The 26,320-nt window shown below is 36.4% G+C and overlaps 1 protein-coding gene across 2 annotated transcripts in view; it reads right to left on the bottom strand.

Moving 5' to 3' along the window:
- The window catches only part of SEMA5A (semaphorin 5A), a 311,419-nt gene that overhangs the window by 166,850 nt on the left and 118,249 nt on the right, over positions 1–26,320 (bottom strand). For both annotated transcript variants that reach the window (XM_066326614.1, XM_066326605.1), the window contains one exon: positions 16,134–16,179. In XM_066326614.1, the coding sequence (XP_066182711.1) occupies positions 16,134–16,179 (46 nt within the window). The remainder of the gene's footprint in view (positions 1–16,133; positions 16,180–26,320) is intronic.

Genomic DNA, 26,320 nt, shown 5'->3' with positions numbered 1-26,320 from the left:
AAAATTTGTAGAGACAGTAAGCATTTAGGCTTGCCACTGACTTATGTGAGGAGGATGCATTCATATGACCATGCAATGTTATACAACTCCTTTTCTAAAAGGTAATCACTATCCATGGAGACTGCTGAAAAGCTTCTGTTCATGGAAGTATTGATCCTCAGGTCCTGCAAAATAATGCTAAGAGCCTCTTGAAAGAAGAAAAAGTGCTGAAAATTTTTTTGTCATTAGGTAGATACTAATGCATATCAAGACATAAATAGCTATGCCTATTAAAAGCAGAAACCTACTCCCAGCATTAATCAGTTTACAAATCAATTACTTGTGTGTAATAAGATCCCCATCTGTTCTTCAATGAAAGAGCAATCTCAGATATGCTTTTTCTACCAACAGGATTATTCATCAGATTTCCAATCAATTAGCTCATTTTTATAAAATATTTTCAGGATTCTCTGAGTATTTCCAAGCATATAATTCAATCTGATAGATTGTTGGTATAGCAATGAGGCACGGGAAGGGAAGAATATACCCTAGACAGAGTCTGTAAGGGTGGCAATTTTTTTGCTTTCCTTACAGGAGCTTTGCAAAGAGGCTGCACTGCATAATGCAAACTCGGATGACAAAAAGGACCCATTTCTGCTCTCCAACTCATTTCTCCAAGAAAAAGCCTACTTTAGCAGTCCAGCCATCGTAGTGTTCATGACAGCAGCAACAGCAGAACTTATATAAGAAACCAAACATTCTCCCTGTGAGGACCTTGCTTTCCACTGTCCAGAAGAATGAAACACTTCATGGTCTCAAGCATGTTATGGATGTCTCTACTAATCAAGCAGGTGACAAATACAAAATAAGCCATTCCACTTCTCTAAAACTTGCTGTAGGTACTTGTTACGGTCTATTTACTTTCAAGACAAGAAAATGTAGATTGAGATAACCCTTTTTTTGATGTGACTTATACCAAATATGCTCTGACTGCTCTGAAGACTTGCAGGATTTGCTTTTGTGTTCCTCTTCTGAAAACAAAATAGGAGAGGAAACAAACTCTCCTTTTCCAAAGTGGGAAAAGGTGCTCAACCAACATTCCTGTGGCTGTTATAAGAGTGCATTAACATCAGAATCAGTAACATCAGTATTTATAAACTTCCACACAGCAATTACACTGTCTGTTCAACAGGCATTTTAAAGCAACGTCTATACCACAGACAAATAAAGGATATCTCAACATGCTTCAATTAACACAAACATCTGCTACTGCAGTCCCATGATATTAGGAAGTCTGGTGCACAGTCTGCATAGAAGTCCATGCTCCTACAGCTAAGTCTGCCATCAAACCACATGCTAGCCAGACTAATGGACCTCCAGTATGCCACACATATGCACAGCCACTACAGCACTGCCAGCAAGGTCTACATTGAGGGTAGCAGAGCAGCAATATCCAAATCCACCCACTCATTCATCTATCAAAGATTCAAAATGACAGACCTGAAGAGTTTCAAAAATTCAGCTACCACATGAATGTCAGCAAAAGCAACACCAGCCAGCTCTAACAGCACATTCCCCTGTTGCCCCAGAAGCATGTCATGGACACATTGGAGAAGTCGTGTGGACTTCTTTTCTCTCAAAACCATAAGTCTTCTGTAAAAACCTTTGTATTACCCAAAGGCATCAAATATGGACAGGACTTTTCCAACAACAGTAACGACGATGCTTATGCAAAGTGCTGAACCATTCCCAAAAGCTTTTTCAAGTTGCATCACAAATTTACTAAAAAAGCTTCTCAGAGCTTGAATTAAATATGTGCAAAATGAGAAAAACCAAAGAGTCTTCTGAGTCCTACTGTTTAGGAAACTCAGGCTGCAGAATAGAGAAATCCAAATCCATGCTGTGAATCAGATGACAAATAAAGACACAAGGAAATCTTACACTCAAAAGCAGTATGCTAGCTGTTAGACTGTTAATTCTATTTCACTTTCCAGCTCTCACTTGCCTCTTTGAGATTTCTACTTCACACAGAAAATCCAAAATATTTATTAAGAATATGAAAAACTTCCTCTGAGTGAGATAAAACAGTCAATCTCTTCTATTATTCCAATCCATTATATGTTTTCAGTGACCATCTCTTTAAGAATGGTTGGAAGGGACTCTGGAGATCATCTAGACCACCTCTTCTACTAAAGCAGATTCTCCTAACGCAGGATGTGCAGGATCACATCCAAGACAGTTTTTATTATCTCCCTAGATATTATCTCCGTCCTGTTTCATCTCAGAATTAAGGGAATTTTTGGAAATGGGATTGACTGATAAGTGCAATCTTCCAGTTAAATTATCTTAATTTTATTCTAGTTACATTTTGGTTTGGGGCTGTAGTGGCCCAAAAATAGGTTTCGATTCAGATAGGTTTAACACTTCTAAAAATGGAGTTTGATATTTGTATGCTGCACCCTGCCCTGCATAAAAGGAGCGTATTGGCTTATCAGCTGTACTAAGTCCATTACACATAAGAAAATTAGGGGTTTTCCACAGAAGGAGCAAATTGAGAACCATTTTATTTAGATGTTCTTTGTTTCATTTTCCCCTTTCCTACTTTTGGGACTGAAGATATCTTTATTTAGCCACCCCATTTCACTGTCTGCATCAGACTTGTATCATTATGAGGCCAGATACAGGCAGCACAGAGGCTGTGTTGGGCTGTGTGATCCCAGATGCACAGTACCAACACACTGCCCTGACTGAAGATTTAAGAGTTTGGATGACTTCAGATACTCCCTGGGCCTTATTCAAGTCTTAGCAGACTATGTTTCAGCCAAGAAACTTGAATGACTACACACAGGATCCACAAAGCCATTTGCAGATCTTCACAGAGATGTGCATCTGGAGAGTCTCAATCACCTGTTCTGTAAAAATGTTGGCTGAAAATTACGCAAAACAGCCTGATAAACAGCACTGGCCTTCCTCCTGCAATCTGGTAATCATACATTTGCACTGCCTCCACCTTGCTCCAGAGCTTGCTGTCTTCTTTGCCATGGTGATCACATGGATTTTTTCACTGAAGTTTTTTTCTTGTTGGCTAGCTTCCAAAGATACTCTAGATTTGTGACCATTTTGTGGCCTTTTTAAAAGGGCTGCTTTTCATGCAGTGTATTTAGCCAGACCAGATGTTCTTCTTGAAGAAATTACTGGTTTTAATCCTCTTTTCTCCTCAGATTTTATCTTTCAGGACTCCATTTTCTGTGTTACACTGACTAAAGCTCTTTCATCTATTTGGCTCAGATTTTCTACACAAACCAGATTCAATCTGTGTTTTACGTTTTGGGGGGGGGGGTTGTTGTTTTGTTTTTATTTTTTGGGTTTTTTTTGTTGTGTTGCTGTTGTTATTAAGAGGTAACCTCCAGGTTCCTGGCACATTTCCTTGAACTGGCTGTTTAGAATCAGAAGGGCATTTATGCATGGCTGGTTCTCCCAGAAAGGACTTCATGATCCTTTCTGTTATGTTCTGCAATGCCCACACACCTGCTGTTCTGAAAAAGTCTGACAAATATTACTTATTCTTCACAGATAAAAACAAATAACACATTTTTAACTACTTCTTGCAGTAAACATTGAACTTTCCCTTTTAGAAACTCCCTAACTCCATCTGCAAGATGTGTTTATCCCAGAATGATTTCTCAGGCTACAAGATCTATTTTCTTTCCCAGTTCATGAGGGTGATTAGCAGACAGGCATTCCACAGCATTATCAGTGAGCTTTGTATGTTGCACCGACTCTAAAACACATTTATAGAGCTTCAGTCTGATTGGCTTAAATCACAGAAATATATTTTTACCTCTGTTCCAGCCTGTCCAGCTATTCTTCTCTGCAACTGGCAAGTCCCAGTGAGAATGTAACTGCTAGAAACCAGCGTCTCATCATGCTACCTGTTATTTCACCACAGAAGTTTCAGCAAGTTTGGTGAGAGAAATACAAATATTTCTTCAGCATTCACCTGAGTAGGTTTACCTTTTTTTTTTTTTTTTTTTTGCTCCCTCATTTTAAGGTCAACTAATTAAAGTGCAATTGTATAATGAACAATACCTTCATACGTTTTATATGTAATTTCATAGAAATAAGAATGACTGGACTTTTTTATTCCCCTACAATTGAAAATGAAAGCAATTCCTCCTTTTGTGCGTCACAGCTGGGCATGTGGCAGAAAAATCAATGAAACTACAAATTTTAGTCGAAAAATATATTTGGTTTACACAGCAAGCCTGCTTTTGTAGATTATTTGCACATAATTTTCCATGCACCAGTTTCCAAGTTTCAAATTTATTTCTCAGTCTCCTTTATAGGACAGTTAGAATATAATAATCTAAATACAAATTCAAGAGGAAACACAAAAGCAGCTTATTCGTATGTGATTTGTTTCCTTTAAAATAAAGTTCTTGTTGCTCTTCCCATCCCTCATGGGATTCAACTGCACATGTGCTTTGCATTTCCTCATCCCCACCAAGGTTCCTTGGACAGGGAATTCTGTACTCCTTCCTAGTCACCTCTCCCTGCTTCCACCACTAGAATATTTCTTCATTTTACTTGAGCTTAGTTGGAAACTCCTTGTATATCCAAGCAGGTCTCTTGACACCCCTGCTGTTCTCAGTAGGGACCATTTTATGTCAAAAATGAAAAAAAAATCAGTTTATAAAGGATTTTGTCTACATAAACATTAGCATGTGAAATTCTCCACTCGGCTTTAATTTGTCAATGCATATGCAGAGTTTTGTCAACTACAACTCATTCAGCTTTATTTTCTCATGCTGAATAGGACAATATTCTATAAGTAACACCCCTGACAGATGTGTGAGAAAAGACCGTGGAATCATGCCTAGAGCAGTCTTCATAAATATATGATGGCATATTTTTGATCTTCTATGAACATACAGAATTACTGTTTCTTCAGACCTGTCCTGACATACTGCAAAAGCTTAATTAATAAGTCCTAGCCTAATTAAAGTAAGAAAAAAATGCCACTGTGAAAGGTTTTGTGTGCATTTGACAGTATGAAATTTAATTCAAAAATTTTTATTGCCCAGGTACTCAGAAAATATGAGCCTGCATAATTTCACTGAGTAACAAAAATAACTAGGCACCTAGGAGTCAGAAAGAGTTTCACTGAGAAAGGTTTCATCTCATCAATGGAAAGTAAAACGTGCAAAAGTCTTAACATTCATGCAGATAAGCTTCCACAGTTCCACTTCCCTCAAAGTCTCTCCTCTTGCCAGATTTCATAGTTCTCGTAGTAATAAAGTGGGGGGAAAAGTAAAGAACAGTCTGACCTTTCATCATTTCAGTTAAGGGGGTGGAGGCACAGAATCACTCCCAGAATTCCCCAAGTACCTAGGCAAAGACTTGGAGCTTATGAGCTATTACCCTTACAAGCAGGATTCCCACAGACAGATCCCTAAAAGCAATGCTGTGTACAAACACTGGGCAGCTACTGCAGTTTCCACTCAATGTGGCCTCAGAACTAATTCACACTGTCATTCATGTTTAAATGCAATTAACAGAAACCAATGTCACATACACATACCAGACACTATTTAATTTAAAATGCTCAATTCAAAAGCTCAGAAAGTCATAAAAACATAAAAGCATAAATCTGGTGGGTATTTTTTCCAAACAATGGAAAATATTCCACTTAATCTCTATCCTACCTACAGAAATATTTACTAATCAATCAAAATATCTCCAAGGTGATTTCAAAATTCTGAAAACTCATGCCCACCTTATATTTCACTTAGAAACTAAAGTATTAAGAAACTGTTATTAAGAAACATAACACATAAAAATCGCCAATGCCACAATGAAATAGTTATTTAACTAATAATTAACAGAAATTTGTGTTGCTTCTGACGCAGTTACTGGTTTCTCCTAGAACTGATTTCCATAAGGTTGCTTTATCCTGGGTACCCACATAAATATGAAATTGTGAGATTTTTCGAAGGTCTTTCATTTGATTTTTAATAAACCCAACAGAATCAGACAGTTTAAAACCTAAACCAAAACACAAATAGTTTTGTGGCTGACTATTTCTGACTACTAAAATGGTAGCTACAGCCTGGGAAAAAGAACTGCAGGTTTTCATCAAGGAGGTAATTTTCAAAATTGAATATAGACATAACTGTAGGTATAAATATTAACCTCTGGTAAAAATCCATTTTTATTATTTTGTTTTCTTTGAACTATATAGTTTTCATTATTAATATCAATCTGAATTGCTATAAATATCTCAATATATATGAACAGGCCCAAGTACAGACCTTTTAATTTCTTCTTTTCCCATAACTTTGTAATGGCCTGGTCTTTTCTTTTGGTATTTTGATTATTTGTATGGAAAATCAGTATACTGACCACAATTACATCCCTGATTTGGAGAAGCAAATAAATTTTTCCAAGGCACTAGAGCAAATGTTCAGAAGTACTGACTGAATAAGATAGTATTAAAATCAGGGAAGGAAAAAAAAAAAACAGGAAAAAAACCAAACATACAGCACATAAACCTATAATTAACTTAACTCTGTAACAGACTAGCCCATATTCAATTCAGCCTTGGTTAAGAATGGACAACAGTGGTCACACAGTCTTCCACTCTACTGCTTGTAGACAGAAAGAGTTTGACATGCATTTTACATACAGTTTACTCACAGTGGAAGCCTGCTGCATATGGGTGATGTAGAAAAAAATCTTATTTTCAAATTCAATACAGATGATTTAAAAAAAAAAAAAAGGTAGCATTTACTAATTTATTCTTCCCTGTGCACTTAACATTCTTCCTCAGGGGGATCAGAAAGTTCAGAACTCAGATATCATGCTTGAGTGTACAGCTATTCCCATTCACCAGAGAGCCTAAACGCCTAAGCTCAGACTCCTAGTTCCATTTTGAGGACAAACACCTAAAAATACTGTGATTTGAAGGCAGGGAAACTTTAAGTAAAATACTGACATCATAAACAGCAACATTATTTCTCTTAATTGCTTTATGGGTGAGATTATGCCCTTCAGAGGGCAATTTGTTCCACTGAGCATTTGGGAATTGCTTGTGGTCTGTGGGGATCTAGATTTGCCTGCTTTCAAATAAATCCAAAACAACAGCTAAACAAAAAAATTACTACAAAAATCTCATATATGTGTCTAAACCCAGATATTTCAAAGAACATTTAGCTTTCAATTTTAATAAATTGATTGATTTCCATAGTTTGACATGATTTATCACTCCCAGACTTGACAGCAGAAGCATCATACTGAGGTATCATCTGGGATGGGTAAAACAATCCATGCCAAAACAGAAGAGAACTAAAAACACGGTAAGGAAAAGGCAGCAGAAAAATAAGGATAAGGCAAAATGAAGACAAAAGGTATCCCAATATATTGGATAAGCTTATGAGAACAAAACTACTTTACTCCTCTATTCTCAATTCAGAACAGGACTAGGTTCCTCTGCTATGACTAAGCAGCATCTCTCTCAAACATTTAGGAGCAGCAATCCATCCCATAAATTGGATTGAGTAGTGTTGACTGGGCAAGTAACATGCTGGAAGCAACCCTCTCTTTGTGCCCTGAACCATTTAGGAGAGTAGGTCCCTCTTCCCACACATTCCTGCATGGAATCCTCACCAACCAATGTTCTTGGCACAAGTTCCTCAAATCCTTCCTTCTACTTAGGTAATAGGAACAAGTATCCCTGTCTCTCAGCCTCAGTATGGCTGCAGTGTTTCCTTAGAAGTTTAAAAATCCTGAGTTTTCCTTAACTATACTAGAAAAAATCTAGTCTCCTAGCCTTGAAAATATTTGCACCTCTTCCTTAGGAAGGAAGGGAACAGAACTTTTTGCCTTATACAAACAGACAGTTTTTCCCATAGTTCAGCAGTTGGATGCATCCTTTAAAGTCAAAGGCTCCTTATAGCTGAGGGTCAAGATGTATATCTTAAATTTTTCTTCCCTATAGGGAGGGAACATGAGGCTGTTCCATTCCTTTTCTATTACTCAAGGTTTAAATATTGCTCTTCTTAATTTCATGGGTTGTTTTTAATTTCAACAACCAATTGCAGGGGATCCTACAGACCAAACAATGCCTTTATGCCAGGTACTGATAACCACTAACATGCTGAACTCATCTCCTCCCTGTAGCATTACCCAGAAGCATCTATGCCCTATCCCACCTAACCTTGCAGAGCTGCTGAATGGATCTCTGCAGTACTGCAAAAGACAATTCCCCCTGTGGCTGAGAAAAATGTGTCTTTAAGCTTGCTCTTTGAATATTCATGGCATAAAACTGTGGTTGGAACTTTAATTAATTGTTCCAGGCCAGAACACACAATGAAGTTCCATATCAGGGTATGCAAAAATCAATAAACATGTTTGCAGACACTTTGTTACAGATATCATGTCTTCCAGAGCATCCTGCCTATCCTGCTTCTTTTCTAAATTGCTCAGCACTGCAGCATCCAGTTGCCAAAGAGCTGGAACTCTCCATCAGCAACTGCTTGTGGCAAATTCTTCATCTGAGCAAGACAATATAAGAATTAAGACAATCTGCTTTGAGTCTCTGTATTAGTTTTTCTGCTCTCATTTTCTACAGTTACCTAACTTTTCTGAACTTTCTCAGTACAGAGGTGACACTGAAAAAGGCTGATAGTCAAACAGAGCTTGTATCCCTCCATAAATATCAGCCAGTTGTCACAGGATGCTGCTTGAGTCCAGAATTAGCTGAAGTATGCCAGGGTTGTACCTGGTCCAGAGATTTGGAAAGCAGCAGCCTGATTTATTTTCAAACAGATTCTACTTGGTGATTACTCTTGTGTAACTGTAATGATTTATTGTTTTAGCGAAGACATGAATGAGTGTCATCTTCTGAGGAAAAGACATTTCCACAATTACCTTCTGTGCCTGTAATGCAGTGTCAATGCACATATAATACCAGACACATATAATACCAGACAAAAGTACCAGGAAGGGTGAAATTATTCCACTATAAAATCAAAATCATCTGTTTCAGGAGTATCAGCTGTAAAATGTACACACATACTTTTTGATATCACCTCAATTTGCCATGAGAACAAATGCCCTTATATTATATAGTCAGGCTTCCCCTATCTCTTAAAAAAAATCAAACAAATTAAATAAAACAAAAAACAAACCCACAAATGTTTAATACCTAAAGAAAACAGAAGCTTTGCTCCAGTGCAAGGGAAAAATTTTAGTACCTATTTTGCTTCCTGACTGCAGAATCAGAACAGAAGATGTACTGTAAACATACAAGAAACGCAGCCTAACAAGAAGAGGTAAGGAAAAAAAAAATAAAAAAAGCTAAGCATCTTGGGTAAATGGACTAATTTGTCTAGGAATACACTTGCACACATATTTTAGTACTAGTACATACTTATATTTAGATATAGCAAATAGATGAAGAATTACACCTCTGCCTGCTTTCCTTTTTCTACTCTTTTCCTCCACCTCTGAAAATACTAACACATACAGATAAGCCAAAGCAGCAGCAAAACCCTGCCAATTTGCCAGCACTCTTTTTCTTCAGTTAGATGCTTTTTAAATTTATATGACAAATTTCAACTGTACTGAAAGAGAAATTACAAATTCTGGAGACTATAACCTTCCAATTTTGTAGAAGCCAAATGTAAATGAATAAATAGCAGAAATGAGCAGAAGAGTAACACATTCAGTTGGCTGCCTCACATGTCCTTTATATAGTTTATCAGTGGGGGTCTGCATATGAACTTAAAACATCACACATCGGAAATAATCCTTAAACAATTAGCTAATATGTGTAACCACACTTCTGCAGATGAAAAATCCCACACATGGAAAGAAAATTCAGAATGCAGAGTGAATCAGTACTTGGCCAAAGATGACCTGAATGGTTTTAGAACAGTAGCCATCCTCTGACTAATAAACAGGTAGAAACTAAGAGCACCAGCTGCTCCAATAATGATTTTTTTTTTAGCAGAAATGAAGCGTTGTCTGCTGGTAACTGATTTCTGCACAAATATGTTGTAAAGAGAGTAACAGGATTTGTGTGATTTAACATGTTTTATCTAGGTTTAGGATGTAACACGGTTTATCTAGCTTTCAGCTCCATGTAAAAGAAGTCATTTGGGTAAAGATTAGATACTGAACAGCTGAATTCATCCTTTTCTGGCTTTGATAAACTTTCACGTTTGGTAAAAAACTATTGTTATGCAAGCAGAAAACAAGATAATGAAAATACTAATGGGATCACAGATAAAGAAATGGAATACACTAGCCACCAGGTCTATCTATACCTGATACAAAGGACTAGCTCTGGCTTCACAAATACTTTTAAACCTTCTTTAAATTTCCAGTACTCTAATTTAATTATTTGTGCACTTATCATATAATCAAATCCAACAATCTGCCACCAGAAAGGTATCAACAAGAGGAAGAGGTATTTGACAGCAGTGGCATTGTGATATGTAGATGTACTGTCATTTGCCTTTTCTTTTTTTCTTTTTTTCTTTTTTTTTTTCCTTTTTTAAACTCTGCTCTCAGCACCAATTTAGACAAAAGGTAACAGTCCAAATACTTCTGCACATTTGGTCATCCCTAGCACCAAAACAGACATTTGCATCAGCTCTATTATTTTGTGGTCACTCTGTGATTTAGTCACTTCAGTCTTCTTTGGAAAAGTTTTACAAGCACAAGTTTCTCACTTCACCTCCAACCTTCTGAGGAACTTGGAACAGCATCAAAAGTAACACTAACTTATGCATAATAACTCAGCTTATCCATTGTGTGGCCTAGACACAAGTGTGAAGGGCCTAAGAAGAAACAATATTTTGGTAGCTTCACATAAAAAAGGGAGAAAAATACCTGTAAAAGGGAAGAATACTCTCTATTCCCCTGACCCTTAAACAGATACCAGGAACAGAAGAACCCAAGAGAGAATTTTCATTTGTTTTATCTGTTTTTCCCCTACTTAGACACTCAAATAGAATGCTAAATCTCAGTCTTCTTGGCATTTCAATATCGCTCAGCTATGACTGTCATCAGTTAAGGACATCCTTACTTGAGGTCCCTTATGCCTTCAAGTGTGATATCAGAGAAAATATTTCTTGCATTTCCTTTTTAGAACAGTTGTTTCACCCCAAAATAAAATGATGATTCATCAGATTTCCTTCATGCATTTCATAAATTAGGTATCAGTTACACAAATAGTGACTATAAGTAACATACAATACAGAAAATAAATGGATTGAAATACAATGAATAAAAGTTTTAGAAAAAGAATTGCTCTGCCTTTTAAGGATTCTATTTATTTAGTGACTCAAAAAACTTGAGGGTAAAAAATTAAAGTCTCATTCTCTTTATCTCTGAATGTGTTGATTATAATTACAGGTGTTTAACATCATCAAAAATCAAAGATTTGATCATACATAGCTACTTACAACTTTTCAGTTTGTTCATGGCAAAGGGAACTCGAGAGCACTGACACAAAAATTAACGGAGAGTTCAAGTGATTTTTGCCCCCATTTTTTATAGATTTAGCCAAGTACCACCCTAACCAAAGACAAACTAAAGTTATGAAGGCTTCTCAAAAAATATAGCAAGACCTGTACATAACAATTGTTATTTTCAAAATGGAATTACAACCTTGGTGAGGATTTGATTTATTAAAAAAAATAAAATTAAATGTTGTTAATAATTATACTCTGTATTAAAATTCAGGTAAAGCTTAAAAAAGCATTTCAGGTTATGTATATGAATTTTTAAAAAATCTCAATCATGGAATCAAATTCCCTCTTTGTTTCACATAGGTACACAGAAAATATATACTCAAAGAATAGTATAGTTTACTTAACTCATTATTTAGCCTACCATCTAGCCAATAATGTCTCGTGTCAAGGTGAACTATCACATGTAACATGTATTTCAAACACTCTTGACATATGCAAACAATAGCAAGAATCTTCTTAGGTAAAATTCCTTCTCCAAAGTAGCCCCTTTTCCAGAAAATTCATGGCTCCAATCTTGCCTTTAATTCCCTGAATGCCTTGTTAATAGATGTGCATGTATAAACACATATACGCAAACACATCTATAAACCTCAAGATTCCAGAATTTAAAGTCGAGTAACACATAAAAAGCAAAACTGTGATCTTAGTCTACATAATATTGAATTTTATACTTGAAGTAAAAATGGGCTAAGCTTGCTTTTAAAAATGGACTCTATGGTATGTGGTGTTCTGACTGAAAGATGTCCAGCTTCTGAATGAGAATAAAACCTGAGGAGAACCATGCAAATAGAGAAGCAGTTGGAATAGGCTCATACTCAACCTTCTGAGCATCTCAAATAGCAAATAGACTTCGTAGATGGAACATTTACATGAGAAAGGCATACTCAAGTATATGCCCTGCAAATGCCTTAACCACCTGAGTTTATAAACTTCACCTTACAGAAGAAAAAAAGATGCACACTTTCTATGAGATTTATTAAAAGATTATGCAGGCTGGTTTATTGTTTCTGGCAACTGTAGCATAAAGACTTTTATAAGCCAGGATGTATTAGCTTTTCCCTCTCTACAGACAAATCAGAAAATCTGTCATGTAGGTAGACACAAATAAATGTTTGAATTTAGAAGCTCTCTTTAAAAAAAAAAAATAGGAAAAAAAAGGTGAGAACAAATACTTGTGACCATCCACCACATAATGTCGAAGCCCCACTATTAATGGTGACCTTTTTCAGATGTCATGGTTTTAAAGTACATTTCTGACAATAAACTTACTCATTTAAAAACTACTATTTAGATTTTTGCTTTTATATTTTAAAAAATACAAAAGAGTTTTCACAAAATCTAGCTTTCATCTTGGTCAATGTTTTTATGGATCATTCTGCTATTACTTGAGGTGAACAATAACAAAGCAAAGCTCACAAAACAAATCCATGCAGAGTCAGGCCTTCTCTGTCTGTGAGCCTACTATTGCTGCAGAGAGAGTGATAAAATATTTGCCCTTCTACAACCCCAGTGAGTGCTTCTTCCCTAATCCATAATCATTATGCATGCATTGTTCCAACAGGCAGCTTTGAACAATTTGACTCTTCGGCTTCTCCGTCAAGAGCTTAAAAGGCTTTCACTTGCTCTATTCTTCTTTATTCTGCTACACAAAGCAAATTGCTGAGACGCATCAAATACCGGTTTGCTAAAGATGTTATCATATGAAACTTGCTTATTCAAACAACATGCTCTTCCTATAAAGTACAGAGCACAGAACCATGACATGTGGGATGACAACTTTGATGTGCCCACAATGGGGGACGATGTCTCAGTGCACAGCCCCAGCTCATGTTTAAACGCACATCCTGTCTGATGCACTCTGGAAGCACTCTAACCTCACTTTTACAAGGGATTAACTTCCACTAAACTGGTGGAAACAGTACCCTTTTAGTACATGTTCTGCATTTCTTTTGTGATAACTTGTATTTCAAATGGATGTTAAATGGTTTTGGTTATGGTTTGGGTTTTCGGGTTTTTTTTCTTTTTTCCCAAGGAAGATGATCCTGTGTTTACAAACTCTTTTCCAGGCATACACTTGTAAAAGACAGGACATACACATATTTTGGCCCAAATAAATTAGTGAAAAATTTTGCAAACAAGAAGTCATTATTTAATCTATTCCTTTTTTGGAAACTTTCCTATTACTAAACAATATCTGGTAATCTTGCAAAGTCTGATAATACTCCAAAAGAACACTTTGTTTATAAAATGCCTATCTTTCCAAAAATACAGGGAAATTTGGACACTAAATATTTTCAAATATGCTTTTGCTATAAATATGAAATTATTACTGTTGCAGTTTATTACACGTAACACGAAGCCTATTGTCTTCCCAGTGGCAGTGTGTGCACAAACTAATATATTCCAACAGACAGGCATGACAGATGAGGAAATGAACTTAGACAAAAATAACCGAAGTGCGTCAATGGTCAAAATTTAGTTTGAGGCATTCCCTTTGTTTCCCAGAGAGAAAAGTACAATGAGAAAGATTCAACTGATGAATCAGTTATTAAAAAAAAATCAAAGTGTCAGTGCAAGGGAAATAAAGTTATAAAAGTCTAATTGAAAACTGCAGAAAAGTAGGATGCAAATTGTTCCAATTTGCTTCCATGTTGGGAGTATCTGTTGTGCAAGAGAAAAAGTCAGTAATTTTTCTCCTGATTCCCACACATAATAGCAAAACTAGAGCTTGAGCAATTTTCTAAGATAATTAAACAACAGGTAAATAGATTGTCTTGTTTCTGGCCTTTTCTGTCTTGTTATTGAGCTATGCTGAAATATCCTACCCAACACTTCACTGCGTGTCTTTTCTTCCAGATGTGAAACATGGTTACTAGCTTGTGAAACATCTGCATGTTTTTACAAAAGCTGGTTCATGCAAAAACCAAATCAAACAACATAAGTAGAAGAATTAAATAAGATTTTTTTACATCATTACTATGACAAAAATTGTGTGAAGAAAACGAAATGTTAAAAGAAAATTTCTTCTGTCCATACATGACATGTCGAAGCACTCAGTCCTTTGCCAAACAAACGCTAATTAGCACACAGAGTGTCAATTGAGTATCAATTGAGTATCAAAAGAGTTAAAGCACAGCAAGCTTTATTTCTCCCCAGAAATTCCATCAGTCTGTTCTGCAAGGATTTCATACAGCTCTTGCTTTGCTTCCCACTTTTGTTCCTGCCTCCTTCAACCTTAATACTAGATTACAAGACAAGACCTGAATGTGTTGCTTAGTTAGTTTGGAAACCCTAAACAATTCACCTTATAAACTAAAACAAAGGCTTCAGTCACCTCACAGCTGATTTGGAGCTGCCAAATCTGGCATATCCAAGGAAACATGTCTTTGGATAATGGCTGTCCTGAGGCAGTCTAACAGAACTATATGTGAAGTAGGGGGAAACAAGAGGAAGAGAAGATCTGGGAAGGAAAAATAAGAAGAAGTCATAGTGGTAGGTTTGAAAAAAGGGGAAAAAATTAATACTAGGTGTAGAGATATTAAAGATATGCTGGTAAAATAAAAAAGAACACTTCTGATTTAGAAACACATATTCTTTAAAGATTTGTTGAAGAATGTTAGAAGATACAGAAGCTAAAAGATACAGTGGTGCTAAAACATTGAAGACAAAATAAGAAACTTTACCAAAAGTCAACTTGAGAAGAGTGTTTAAAGGCATAAGACTGAAACCCAGTAACCCACTATAACATCAACAGTATAATTTCTGTGCTCAGTTTGTATTCTTTTTCTGATTAGAGTGAGAAGGGGTCTCGTTGAATCAGATAGCACAATTATAAACCTCTGTAATCTACAGATTACTCCCTCATTATTGAATTCAGCCTACTGATACAGGTACTAACAGAGGAAAATCATGAACTTCAATCTATGAATTAGCAGCATAAGCTACAATGGCACCATCAGAGACTTGTAAATGCAGCCTCTCAACAAGAATCTTTAGGACTTAAATTATTTGTCAGGATATTGAATATGGCACAGAAGATGAAAGTAGACAACCCAAAATCTGTATATTAAAAGTGCTTAGTGTGTCACAGCTTTAAACACCAGCAACAAAACTGAATATTTATTAATATTGCAGTTTTGATTAAATATAAGCTAATATGAGATCTTGTTTCTAGTAGTCTAGGAAGGTAAATAAAATCTGAAAGCCTAATTAAAGCATACACAAGTTGTTTTACAAATCACAAGGACAGTCCTACCTGAAAGCATTTTACTTTTCTGTATTCAGCTGTACAGTATTACTTCATGAATTAATAGGGGCAGTACTGAATCTAAAGATAGTTAATTTTAAATTGTATTAACTGAAGACTATGAAAATCCACTCTTAACAAAATCACAGCAGACTAAGGCAGCATCAGATTTGTATGGCCTGGGACAAAGGCTAATCTGGAATTAAAAGGGATAATATTACTTATATAATAAGGGGCCAGAAAAAGGACAAAAACAGATGCATGTTTATATGTAGCTATGAAGCTTATGAACATCTTGATTATCTGCTTTTAAACATCTGGTTACCTATGTCTTGCAGAGTAACTAAGGAAACAGAAATAAAACATACCTGTATTAGAGAGAGATCTTCAAGCTTCAATCGGAAGAGGTAGTTTCTGGGGTCAAAAAAATAGCAGATAAAAATGAATTGTTACTAATGTTTCAGTAAGAAAACAAATATTACCACTGTTTAAATAAAAACGTGATTAATGACTATATATGCAGAAAAAAATTTAGAAGTGACAGGTATTAAGGACTTCAAATTCTTTCAGAGGCTGTCTTAATATACAGCCCTTTGAGATAAGAATGAAGCTGATTTCTAAAATAGATTTTCAGACTGAAGGACTGGCTGAACATGAATAAAGTAGATATATGTACATCTGATTCATTGCTCCAGTCTTCCTTTAGAATCACTGGGAAGGAATACTCAGTGCTTTTGCAGATTCATGTCATCAGTGCTGGATGCCTACTTCAGAATACAAGGACAGGCAGATTAAAGCTCTCCATTTCTCCTCACAAAGATGGGAGCCTCACGCAATTAGCTCAGCCACATACGTGTAATGTCTGAAACACAGGATCCCAGTATGATGGCGAATCTGTACAAGTCCCGGAGTTGTCACCATTTTGAGAAAAGTCTTACCCTATGTTGTCTAATTTCTTTGAAGCCTAAGAATTTTTTCCCACAGACAGGTGAAGCTACATGCAAGCCAACTGAGCACAGTTTTTGAAAGCCTGTGCATTTATTGCAAGAATATTTCTCTACCCTGCCTTTTCTCTACAGCAGCATTACTGGACCTACAAACCTTGGGAGGAGTCCAGGTAAACCACAAGAAAGACATATTCCTCCTACTGCATTGTTTTCTTTTTTTCTTTGTTCTTATCACACCTCTTTTTCTTCATTATTCATTTTTTCTACTGCATCTTCACAGAAACTATACCACTCAGTCCTCTCCTGCCTGTTTTTTACCTTATTTAAAACATCTCTGATTTTCCAACGTTACTACAGAGTGTTTATATTTTAGAGATGAAAATAAAAGGATTTCTAAATAATAATGTAAATTACTTGAATTTTAATTTTTTCATAAAAAATATATAACACAAATTTATAAGATTTTTTAAAATTCACTTAAAGCAAGAAAAAACCCCAAATTATAAAGAGATGAGTAAGTTTAAACTTGAACTTTAAATATTTGAAATATTCATAAATTATCTGAAATATTGTGTCCATGTAACTTATAGGCCAAATTTTTTGAGATAATAATTCTAATTCCTTCAAAAGAGGTATGAGGCATTGTCAATAGGCACAGGTAGTCAGAACCTGTAGTTTACATCTCAATTGTGGTTTTTTTTTTTTTTAATGAGACAGCAGGGAAGGGGAGAAGAACAAAACCAAATTGTGTCTACCTCAGAAACACAACCACCATGGCCATCATGGCTATTTTATGGACTCTCAGAAACAGCCATGAGTATTTATTTATTGACTCTGGTACATATACGATCCACTTAAATTCTTGCTGGACAGGAACAATGTCATGAGTCTTTCCTAGGAATATTGCTAAAGGGAGTTACTCAAAATGCAGAAGGTGGGTTATTGAGGGCAAGAATTCATGTGAAAGTAAAATAAAAGCAGAATATGTATTATTAGACAGGTAAATCACCACAAAGATATAGCTGAAATACTTGAGTTTGAGTCATGAAGAGGATAAACGACCTGAAGTGGATAAACCAAAACAGTACTTTGCAGAACAATGAGTACACAAAGCTTCACCAAGTTACATGAAAGAGGAAAGAATTTCACCAGAACACCAGGAAGCAATGCATTATAGCCTTTCTAACACTTCTACACTCCCTCTGTAAGGAAAAATTGCCTTCACTTCTGCAGAATGTCTTGCCCAGAAGTATTCAGCAGGGAGCATAAATACTTGGTCTCCTCATCTCAGTGCATTTAAACTTCCATCAACCATCACTGCACTCCTTTCACTCTGATATCAAAGAAACTGACTTCATTGCTGTTGCAAAACAACTTCTTTTTTTCTTCCAGAGAAACTGAACTGCATCCTCAGCAGGTATAAACTGCTTTCTTAAATCAGTGATATCAGACTCACAGGAATAGCACATAAATGCCCCATCTCACTCTACAAATAAATGCAGCCTCTGTTGCAGAATATGTGAGCAGACAGTGGTCTCACACATTTAGTTTCCAGGTCACTACTTAACACAGATTTCAATTGCTACGTGTACTTCATCTTCAGATATCTGCTAAAAATTTATGCCTCATGAGGCATTTTTAGGACAGATTATCAAATTAATAGTGACATTTTATCATTTCCCATTCTGACATCATTTCAGCCTATTAAAAAGTAAGCTATTGTCCCAAACTTTAAAGATTCTAAACTAATAAATGCACAAACATAGTGCCAGCCTGAAGAAAAACAGACACTTAACATTTTTCTTCTCTTTTTCTTCCTAGAAAATGAGATTTTTATCCTATTCAGTAGAGCACAACACTTCTACACATTAATATATTCCGTGTGAAATTAGAAAAATTGACCCTCTAAGTGTAAGGGAGACTAAAATGTCTATATTCATGTGACTGATCAAGAGGCAAGGCTAATTAGTGTACATTTTTCAATTTCCTGTGGCTGCCAATAACCAATTAAAATATTTTTAGCTTTATAAAGCCAGCAGAAAGAACACTGAACAAGAAAAGCAATGTGCAAGAGACAATAAAAACACCTTAGCAACATAAACTGGGCAAATGGACAGCACAGATTGACTGTGACTACATAAATAATCCTGGGCTGAGTGTCAAACTAGCACTCAGAGAGCAATCAGAGCTATTCCTACCTCGATGTGCCCACTTCAGTAAAACTTGCAGGACTACATTTAACTTTACAAATTCAACAGTTTAACTTCTAAAGCATGCATCACTAGCATGTGAGAACTCGTTCAGAAAGCACATATATGAGAAAAAAAATAAAAGTAAATTAAAGAAATAAGCATGACAGTAAAAAAAAAAAAATAGGAAAGGCAGTATTAATAAATCTGGCAGTCCAAATAAAAAGCCATTGCCAATTTTCATGACATGTGCAAAGCATGATGCTCCTCACGAGACAGGTGACAATATTTTTTAAAGGGTTATTGAGATTATGCCCTGGACTGCCATTTTTCAACTTCTGTTCAGCTTTGCTACAGTGCATTTATGGTTTGAATGCAACAAAGAATGAAAAAGAAAAATAAAATTACATTTCTGTAGCACAGATACGACCTCTTAGCACACAGCCCTGCCTCTTTTCCAAATACGGTGGCAATAAGCAAGACGAATACAACTTTGCACGCTGGAACTAAACTGATTTGACAATGGCAGTAATTGGCAAATTTGTTTCCATTTGGTGCTTAATGAATGAGGAAAGCAAATATGTTACATAAATCTGCAAACAGAAGGACACTTAATGAGAAGAAAACACAACACTGAGATAAAGCAGCATCCTTTTCCCCTTCAGAGATCCAGCAGGCAGTAAGTATTGTGCTTTACATTCACAGCACTGAACAACTCTTCTAGCTCAGCTGTTGTAATTAAAACCCGTTAGTCAAGAGCCTGCTCAAACCCAAGGGTAAACACTTCCTCTGGTATCAGTGGGAACTGACTGGAAGCACACAAAAAGCATGCTCCAGTCACCTCCTTCACAACAATATATTTCAATCGATTGCAGCGAATGCGTTCAGTGTGACTACAGCTAAAAGTTTAAAACTAATCTTCTGTATGTTCCTGAACAAGTCCAAGTCAAAAAACAATTGAAAATGCATAAAGATTCAAAAGTATATCGTGTTAGTAATGGTGGTTAAATCCAGCATTTTACCTTTTTTTTGTGGAGCTGCAAGCTATAAAAGCTGAATGGAACAACAATAAATACTCTTGCATTAGACACAGACATGAATAAGAAGAACATTAAGATGGCACACACAGTTCAGGAAAACATGGATTCAGGATTAAGCCTTTTTTAAAAAGAATGCAAAACATATAATAACAAAGAAAATCTCCATAACACTTCCTAAGCCCCCACATGCATTTGCAATTGAAAGCTTGAATCAATAAATAGGGGTTGCAGCAAACTCAGACACTCAAGGTATTACCAAACATGCTGCCAAATCTCCTGGAAATAAACTAAGAAAAGATTCCTTCCTGTTCATTTCTTTCAAGAAAAAAATTCACATGAAAGAAGAAAATTTTGTTCAATTCACTGGTAGAAAAAATAGTAAGACTGAAAATATTAAGTACAAACTCTGCAGAGTCAACTATTGAGCAAAATTTTACAACTCCACTATTAGGATGGTAAAGTTCTGGGCGAAAGACAACTCTAATTTTGCAGTATAGTAAAGTCATCAAGTGGAAAGAAAATTTAAAAAAAAAATGTTTGGGGCAAAATGAGATAATCAATATAAATAAAACTAATATGTACAAAATTTTATTGATAAAATCAAGAATCTATAGGAAAAATACCTCAAAAAGCCAAGAACAATACATTGGAAATAAAAGAAACCTAATCAAAGTGTTCTCATTGAACTATTTATGAAAATGGTAAATTACAATAGCAAAAAGTAGAATGGCCAGAAGTTATATATTATCTTCATTTTCATGAAACGGAAGCCACAGCAAATGAGAATAATGAAATGAAAGGCTTACTGATAAATGCTAAAAATGTGAAAACATCTTATGTGCAGAGATAAATATTTTCTGACTAGTAGGTCATGTTGATCCATCCTAAAAAATATGGAGAAGTGATTTTTGGTGTTCTTATTGCTCTTTTAAAATAATTTCTAAAATTACATGTTTTCTTGAGGAATGAAGACTAGCCACATTTCATTAACAGTCAAAGTGGCAAAGAGAAGACTTATATAAACATAAGCTGACTAGTGAGACAAAGAGCTTGTCAAACAGAACAAGAAAAACACTATGGGAGTAAATTATTATAGAATCCTAATAAAAATTGAATTAATCCATTCAAGGGTCCTGTGAAATCTGATTTCCTTCTCTCATGCTTTCTCCTCTGGATTAGTAAATCTTTGCTTCCCTGTGGCTCTTCATACGGCCTCAGCAATGCTGGAGATCCTAGAACACAGCACTCCTGCACAGATATTCCACAACAGCCAGATGTCACTTCCACATATTTCTTGCATGGGCTTCTCCAGAAAATGCAGAAAAGTACCAGAAGGGCCCCTGCAGCTCTGGATGTCACCCTCCTCCTGAACTCATGCCATGTCATCTCAAACTTCAATATCGTCCTCTGTTGGCCTTGACTTCTCACGCACAGCACTCAAGTTCCCCCCAGCTGGCAAAGGCTTAGCAATATTTTACACCTGTGTGCCTCCAATGCATGCAAGGTCAAGGATGTTTCTGAATATTATGTTTTAGTCCAGATGAGTTAATGAGGTTATTGAGCTGTTTATTTAGTAAGCTGTAGTTGGACACAACTTTATCCTGCAATATCAACTCAATCAAAATGTTAATCTTGTGTTTCATAACTGTGGCTAACCAAATCTTTAATACATTTTTATGGCTGCAACACATATGTCAAAGTACATGCCCCCAGATTTTATATTTTGGCAGATAATACATATATTGTACAGTATTCACTCACATTAAGAGCCATGCAAATTCTATGTCATCTTGTTACCATTTCATTTTCATTATATTAATCTTATGTTTCTTTTCAAGATTAATTTGAAATTAAATTTAAGTGCTGCTGTTACATCTCCTCAAAAACAACAACAACAACAAAACACCAACAATGGAAATGGGCTTAAAACCTGGAATTTTAGACAGTTCAAACTTTTTGTGGTCTCCTACTACAGTAACCAACTTGAGCATATAAGGTTTGCTTGAGTTGTTGGAGGTGGGGTGCAAGAAAGGTCAGGGGGAGAAGGTAAAGAGTCTAAAACATCCAAAGTTTGGATTTTTTCTTTTTAATTAAGAAAATAAACTGCAATGTCAGTGGCAGAAATCCCATTTACTCCTAATAAATGTGTCCTTTCTCTTTTTGCTCTGAATCAACTTCAGGGCTCCCGTGATGATGCACTATGTCAGCTACTCTAATTAAAATGCTGAGACATTAAATCATCACAAGAAAAGGAAGGACTTTTGTGGAGTTACTGAACTGACCAGTGTCACTCTGCAACCAGACTATTACCAGTATTGGTGCAAAGAAGGAGAAAACTGCAGAGTGGAACTATGCATGAGCAGAAGAGGTATGAAGCTTTAAAAAATATTCAGGAACCTGTTAGCAAGGTAGGAGGAATAAAACCTCTTCCTTTCTGCAGTAGTAAGACAATAATTTCCCATAGATTTAGCATTAAACCATACATTAGATTAGATTAGCCCAGTTCAATCAGTGGAAGGACAGACATTGATTACCCTGAGCCAAGTGTTAAATGAGCAGTGATACCCAGATGGATGTTCAAAGAATAGAGCAACAATTCCCTCTGCCTGCATATTCTCCCTGCATATGTAGCCCTCAGAGCACCTTATTAACAAGAAGCTCTCAGATTCTCCTGCTGGGAGCAGACAACAGCAAGAAGCAAACCTGTGTAGTTATTTATTCCTTTATTAGAGATCTTTAAGCCTCTGCTAATGAATCCTTTAATTTGCCTTTCTGTTATTATGGCAAGTAGTGGTAATGGTTCAAATTAATGTTCCCAAACACACATCTAATTAAGTGAGAAGCCATACTGTTGCAGTCCTTCATCAGTGAGATAAGCAGTGACTGAGGCAATAAGCCACCTCAAAGCAAGTTATAATCCCAAAAAGCAAGTTTAATTAACTTGCAAGAAAACATTTAGGAGAAAGCCACCAGTATTAGGATACTCAATGAAAAAAAAAAAATAAAGTAAGGTATGTCTAAATATATATTAACCAATTAAAAAGAAAGTTGAATAGCTTTGAGACCTATTTCTGATAATAACTATATCATTTAAAAGTAAAGTTGAGCAAGTTCACTTGAACTAAATTTTTTTTTTTTCTTAGTTCAAGTGAACTAGTTCAACTATAGTTTTAAATTTACATTTTAGGAATGAACTCAATCCAGGCTTCCACCAGTTCAAAATTTCAACAGAAGGAATGGGAAAAGAGGATAACTTCATTTTTGCTTTAAAAATAGACATATATCTTCTTGCATGGTTTGAACAAAACCTCTAAGAAAAAAAAATTAAGTCACAAAATAATAACAATAAAAAATTTGCCCTAAACTACTGGGTTTCAGACATGCTTTTTGTTGACTCTCATTGAGCCAAAATGGGTGAAACACTTTTAGCAATTTTTGGTTTATCAGAACTAGAGCTGCTATGTGTTACATACGTTGTCAGGAGATAAGGAGGAAAAAAAGGCAATGCACAATTTGCCTGGTCAGTTCATAGACTATTGCATCCTTCACCTAATCTGGTCTTCTCCCCCTTCAACTGACCTTTCCAAAGAAACATATGGCAAAGCACTTTCATACAGCAGAGAAGACAAGGTTGTTCTTGGAAAAATCCATGAATGCCTACTCGTATTTCAAAATACAGAAACCACTATAATATTTTATTACATGCTAAATCAGTCCACCAAGTAACAAACAGAGAAATATTTCATCTGAATATTTTATTAGAATTTATCAGAGTAAGATAAACAAGCAGTCTCTCATTTCCTTGAGCTTACTGAGGAGCTAATGCTCTGAGAGTAATCCTTCGTTGGTGCCACTTAATTGTAAAAGTAAATTCTGCCCTGCCATATGGGTTGGCTTTTTTCGAAGAAAACAAATGAATTCCCAAGAAAGTTTCAGATTGCAATAGAACTCATTTATTTTTATCTGTCAAGTCACATAAAATATTAAGAACAATGCCTGGGGCAAATTTTAAAGATATAGTTTCACAGGAGCATGGATTTCATGAATAATGTGAAGGCACACACCAGTGTTGGAGTGGTACCATTCACGGATTGCTGCTGATGGTGTAAGGAAACTGAAACAAGGCTACAAGACTCCAGCTTAATCAACTCAATACCTATAGGAGAACTGGATGTTTTGCAGAACAAAAAAAAAATTATCAAGCAGTTATAACCTCACAAGGAGTGGAAGGCAACCTGCGGAAGCTGAGGGCAGGGATAGGGGACACATACGATTGTAAACCATCTGGTTTTGCACGGCATCTGAATGCCCACAGACATCAGAAGACCACCTTTATTTCCCAAGTTAGAAAAGCAAGACTAATCTTAGCAATATAGGACAAATTCCCAGTTATTGCCTGCTATGGCAGATACTATAGAATAAAGCCCCTTGCATTTTTAGAGACCTCTATATCAAATTATTTCTGTTCTTATTTTGTTTGCCTCAGAAAAGTGTGACAAAATTCATTGTTTCTTAACTAAATTACTCATGGCAAACTTAAACTATTTGATTTTCTGTCAACACTTCTGTTTCATTTATACTGCTACATCCTTTTCTAGATGTACCTGTGGATGGATTTATGGGCAGGTTCTGTGCACATGTTCAGCCCTCATTATCCTGCACTACAAGTCCAACCTTCTTCTCATCTGCCTCTTAGCAGTCCTTCCTTACATTTCTAACTAATTTCATTAAAACTTGTTCAAGCATATATACATATAAACAGAATAGTACACACCAGCACAATTTAAAGTCTCCAAAGAACCTTATGCAAAGAGATCAAATTTTCTCTATTACACTGGGAGACACCTTTTGGGGTATCATAGGATCATATCTGTCTTTCCACATAGCTGCATGACATTGGCAACTCCCAGCAGGAATGTAGTCTGGATCCCAATTGGGATCTTTGCTACTGTTCTCAGTAAGACAAATCATAAATATCTTTAGAGGCTGTAGAACTTCATAAATGAAAAAGAGTCACCTGTCATGAATATCAATAATAGAAAGAGGATTTAAAAATTTCCAATAGTGTCAAACTTTAAGAATAGTATTCTGTTTGATTTCAAAGACAGATGATCATTGAAGACATTAAGGTGGAAAAAGTCAATTATGAACATAAGATGAGCCACACAGCTTCTGGCTGTGTAAAAAAACATTCCTCTAGTTTAGAATACCACCAGCTTACTAAAGCAGAATCCTGAAGGTGAAAAGATGGGGTGGGCTGACCCTGGTTGAAGACAGGTTCTCATCAAAACTGGACTCCTCCTCAAGTGCATAGGCAAAGAAAATACAGCAAAAGGTGCATGAGTTGAGATGAGGATGGAGAGAGATCACTCACTGATTGCCTTCATGGGCAAAATAGAAACAACTTAAATAAATTAGCTAAATTTATTACCAACTAATATTGGAGTAGAATAATAGAAGTAAAAGAAATCTTAAAAACACCTTCCTCCCACTCCTCCCTCCTTCCCAGGCTTAACTTTATTCCCAATTCTTTACTTCTTCCCTGCCAGCAGCACAGGGGGACCAGGAAATGGGGGTTATGGTCGGTTCACCACATGTTGTTTCTGCCATTATTCCATCTCAGGAAGAGGAGTCCTTCCCCTGTTCCAGCATGGGATCCACTCCCATGGAAGACAGTCCTCCAGGGATTTCTCCAGTATGAATCCTTCCCATAGTCTGTAGTTGTCCACAGACTGCTCCAGAACAGATCTCCTCAATAGGGTGTAGTCTCTCAGGCAGGGACTGCTGGTTTCAAGGGTCACAAGTCCTGAAGCAAACCTGCTCCAGTGTGGGCTCCTCTCTCCATGGGCCACAGGTCTTTCCAGGGTGAGCTTCCCATAGGGTCGCAGCCTCCCTTGGGCATTCCCTTGCTCCAGCATGAGTCTCCTGCATGTGCTGCAGGTGGATCTCTGCCTACCCATGGATCTCCACGGGCTGCAGGGACACAGCTGCTTCACCATGGTCTGCACCTTGGGCTGCAGCAGAATTTGAGCTCTGGCATCTTCAGCATCTCCTCTCCTGTCTTCACCATTAACTTTGGTGTCTGCAAGGCTGTTTATCTCACATTTTTTTACTCCTTTCTTCTGTAGGCATAATTATTTGTGCTCAATAACTTTTATACCTTCTTAAATATGTTATCACAGAGGAATCACCATTGTTGATGGGCTTAGCCTTGACCTGCAGCACATCTGTCTTGGAGCCAGCTGGCATCGGCTCTGCCAGACATGGGGGAAGCTCCCTGCAGCTTCTCACAGAAGCCACCCTTCTATACCAGAGGCTTGCCATACAAACCCAGTACACCTGTTCTTGTGTGGATGCTGCACAAGTAAATAATAATGTG

This window comes from Sylvia atricapilla, chromosome 1 (genome assembly GCF_009819655.1).
Source record: "Sylvia atricapilla isolate bSylAtr1 chromosome 1, bSylAtr1.pri, whole genome shotgun sequence".
NCBI lineage: Eukaryota > Metazoa > Chordata > Aves > Passeriformes > Sylviidae > Sylvia > Sylvia atricapilla.
The sequence above is the reverse complement of the archived record's forward strand: the minus strand, read 5'-3'. Positions and strand labels throughout refer to the sequence as shown.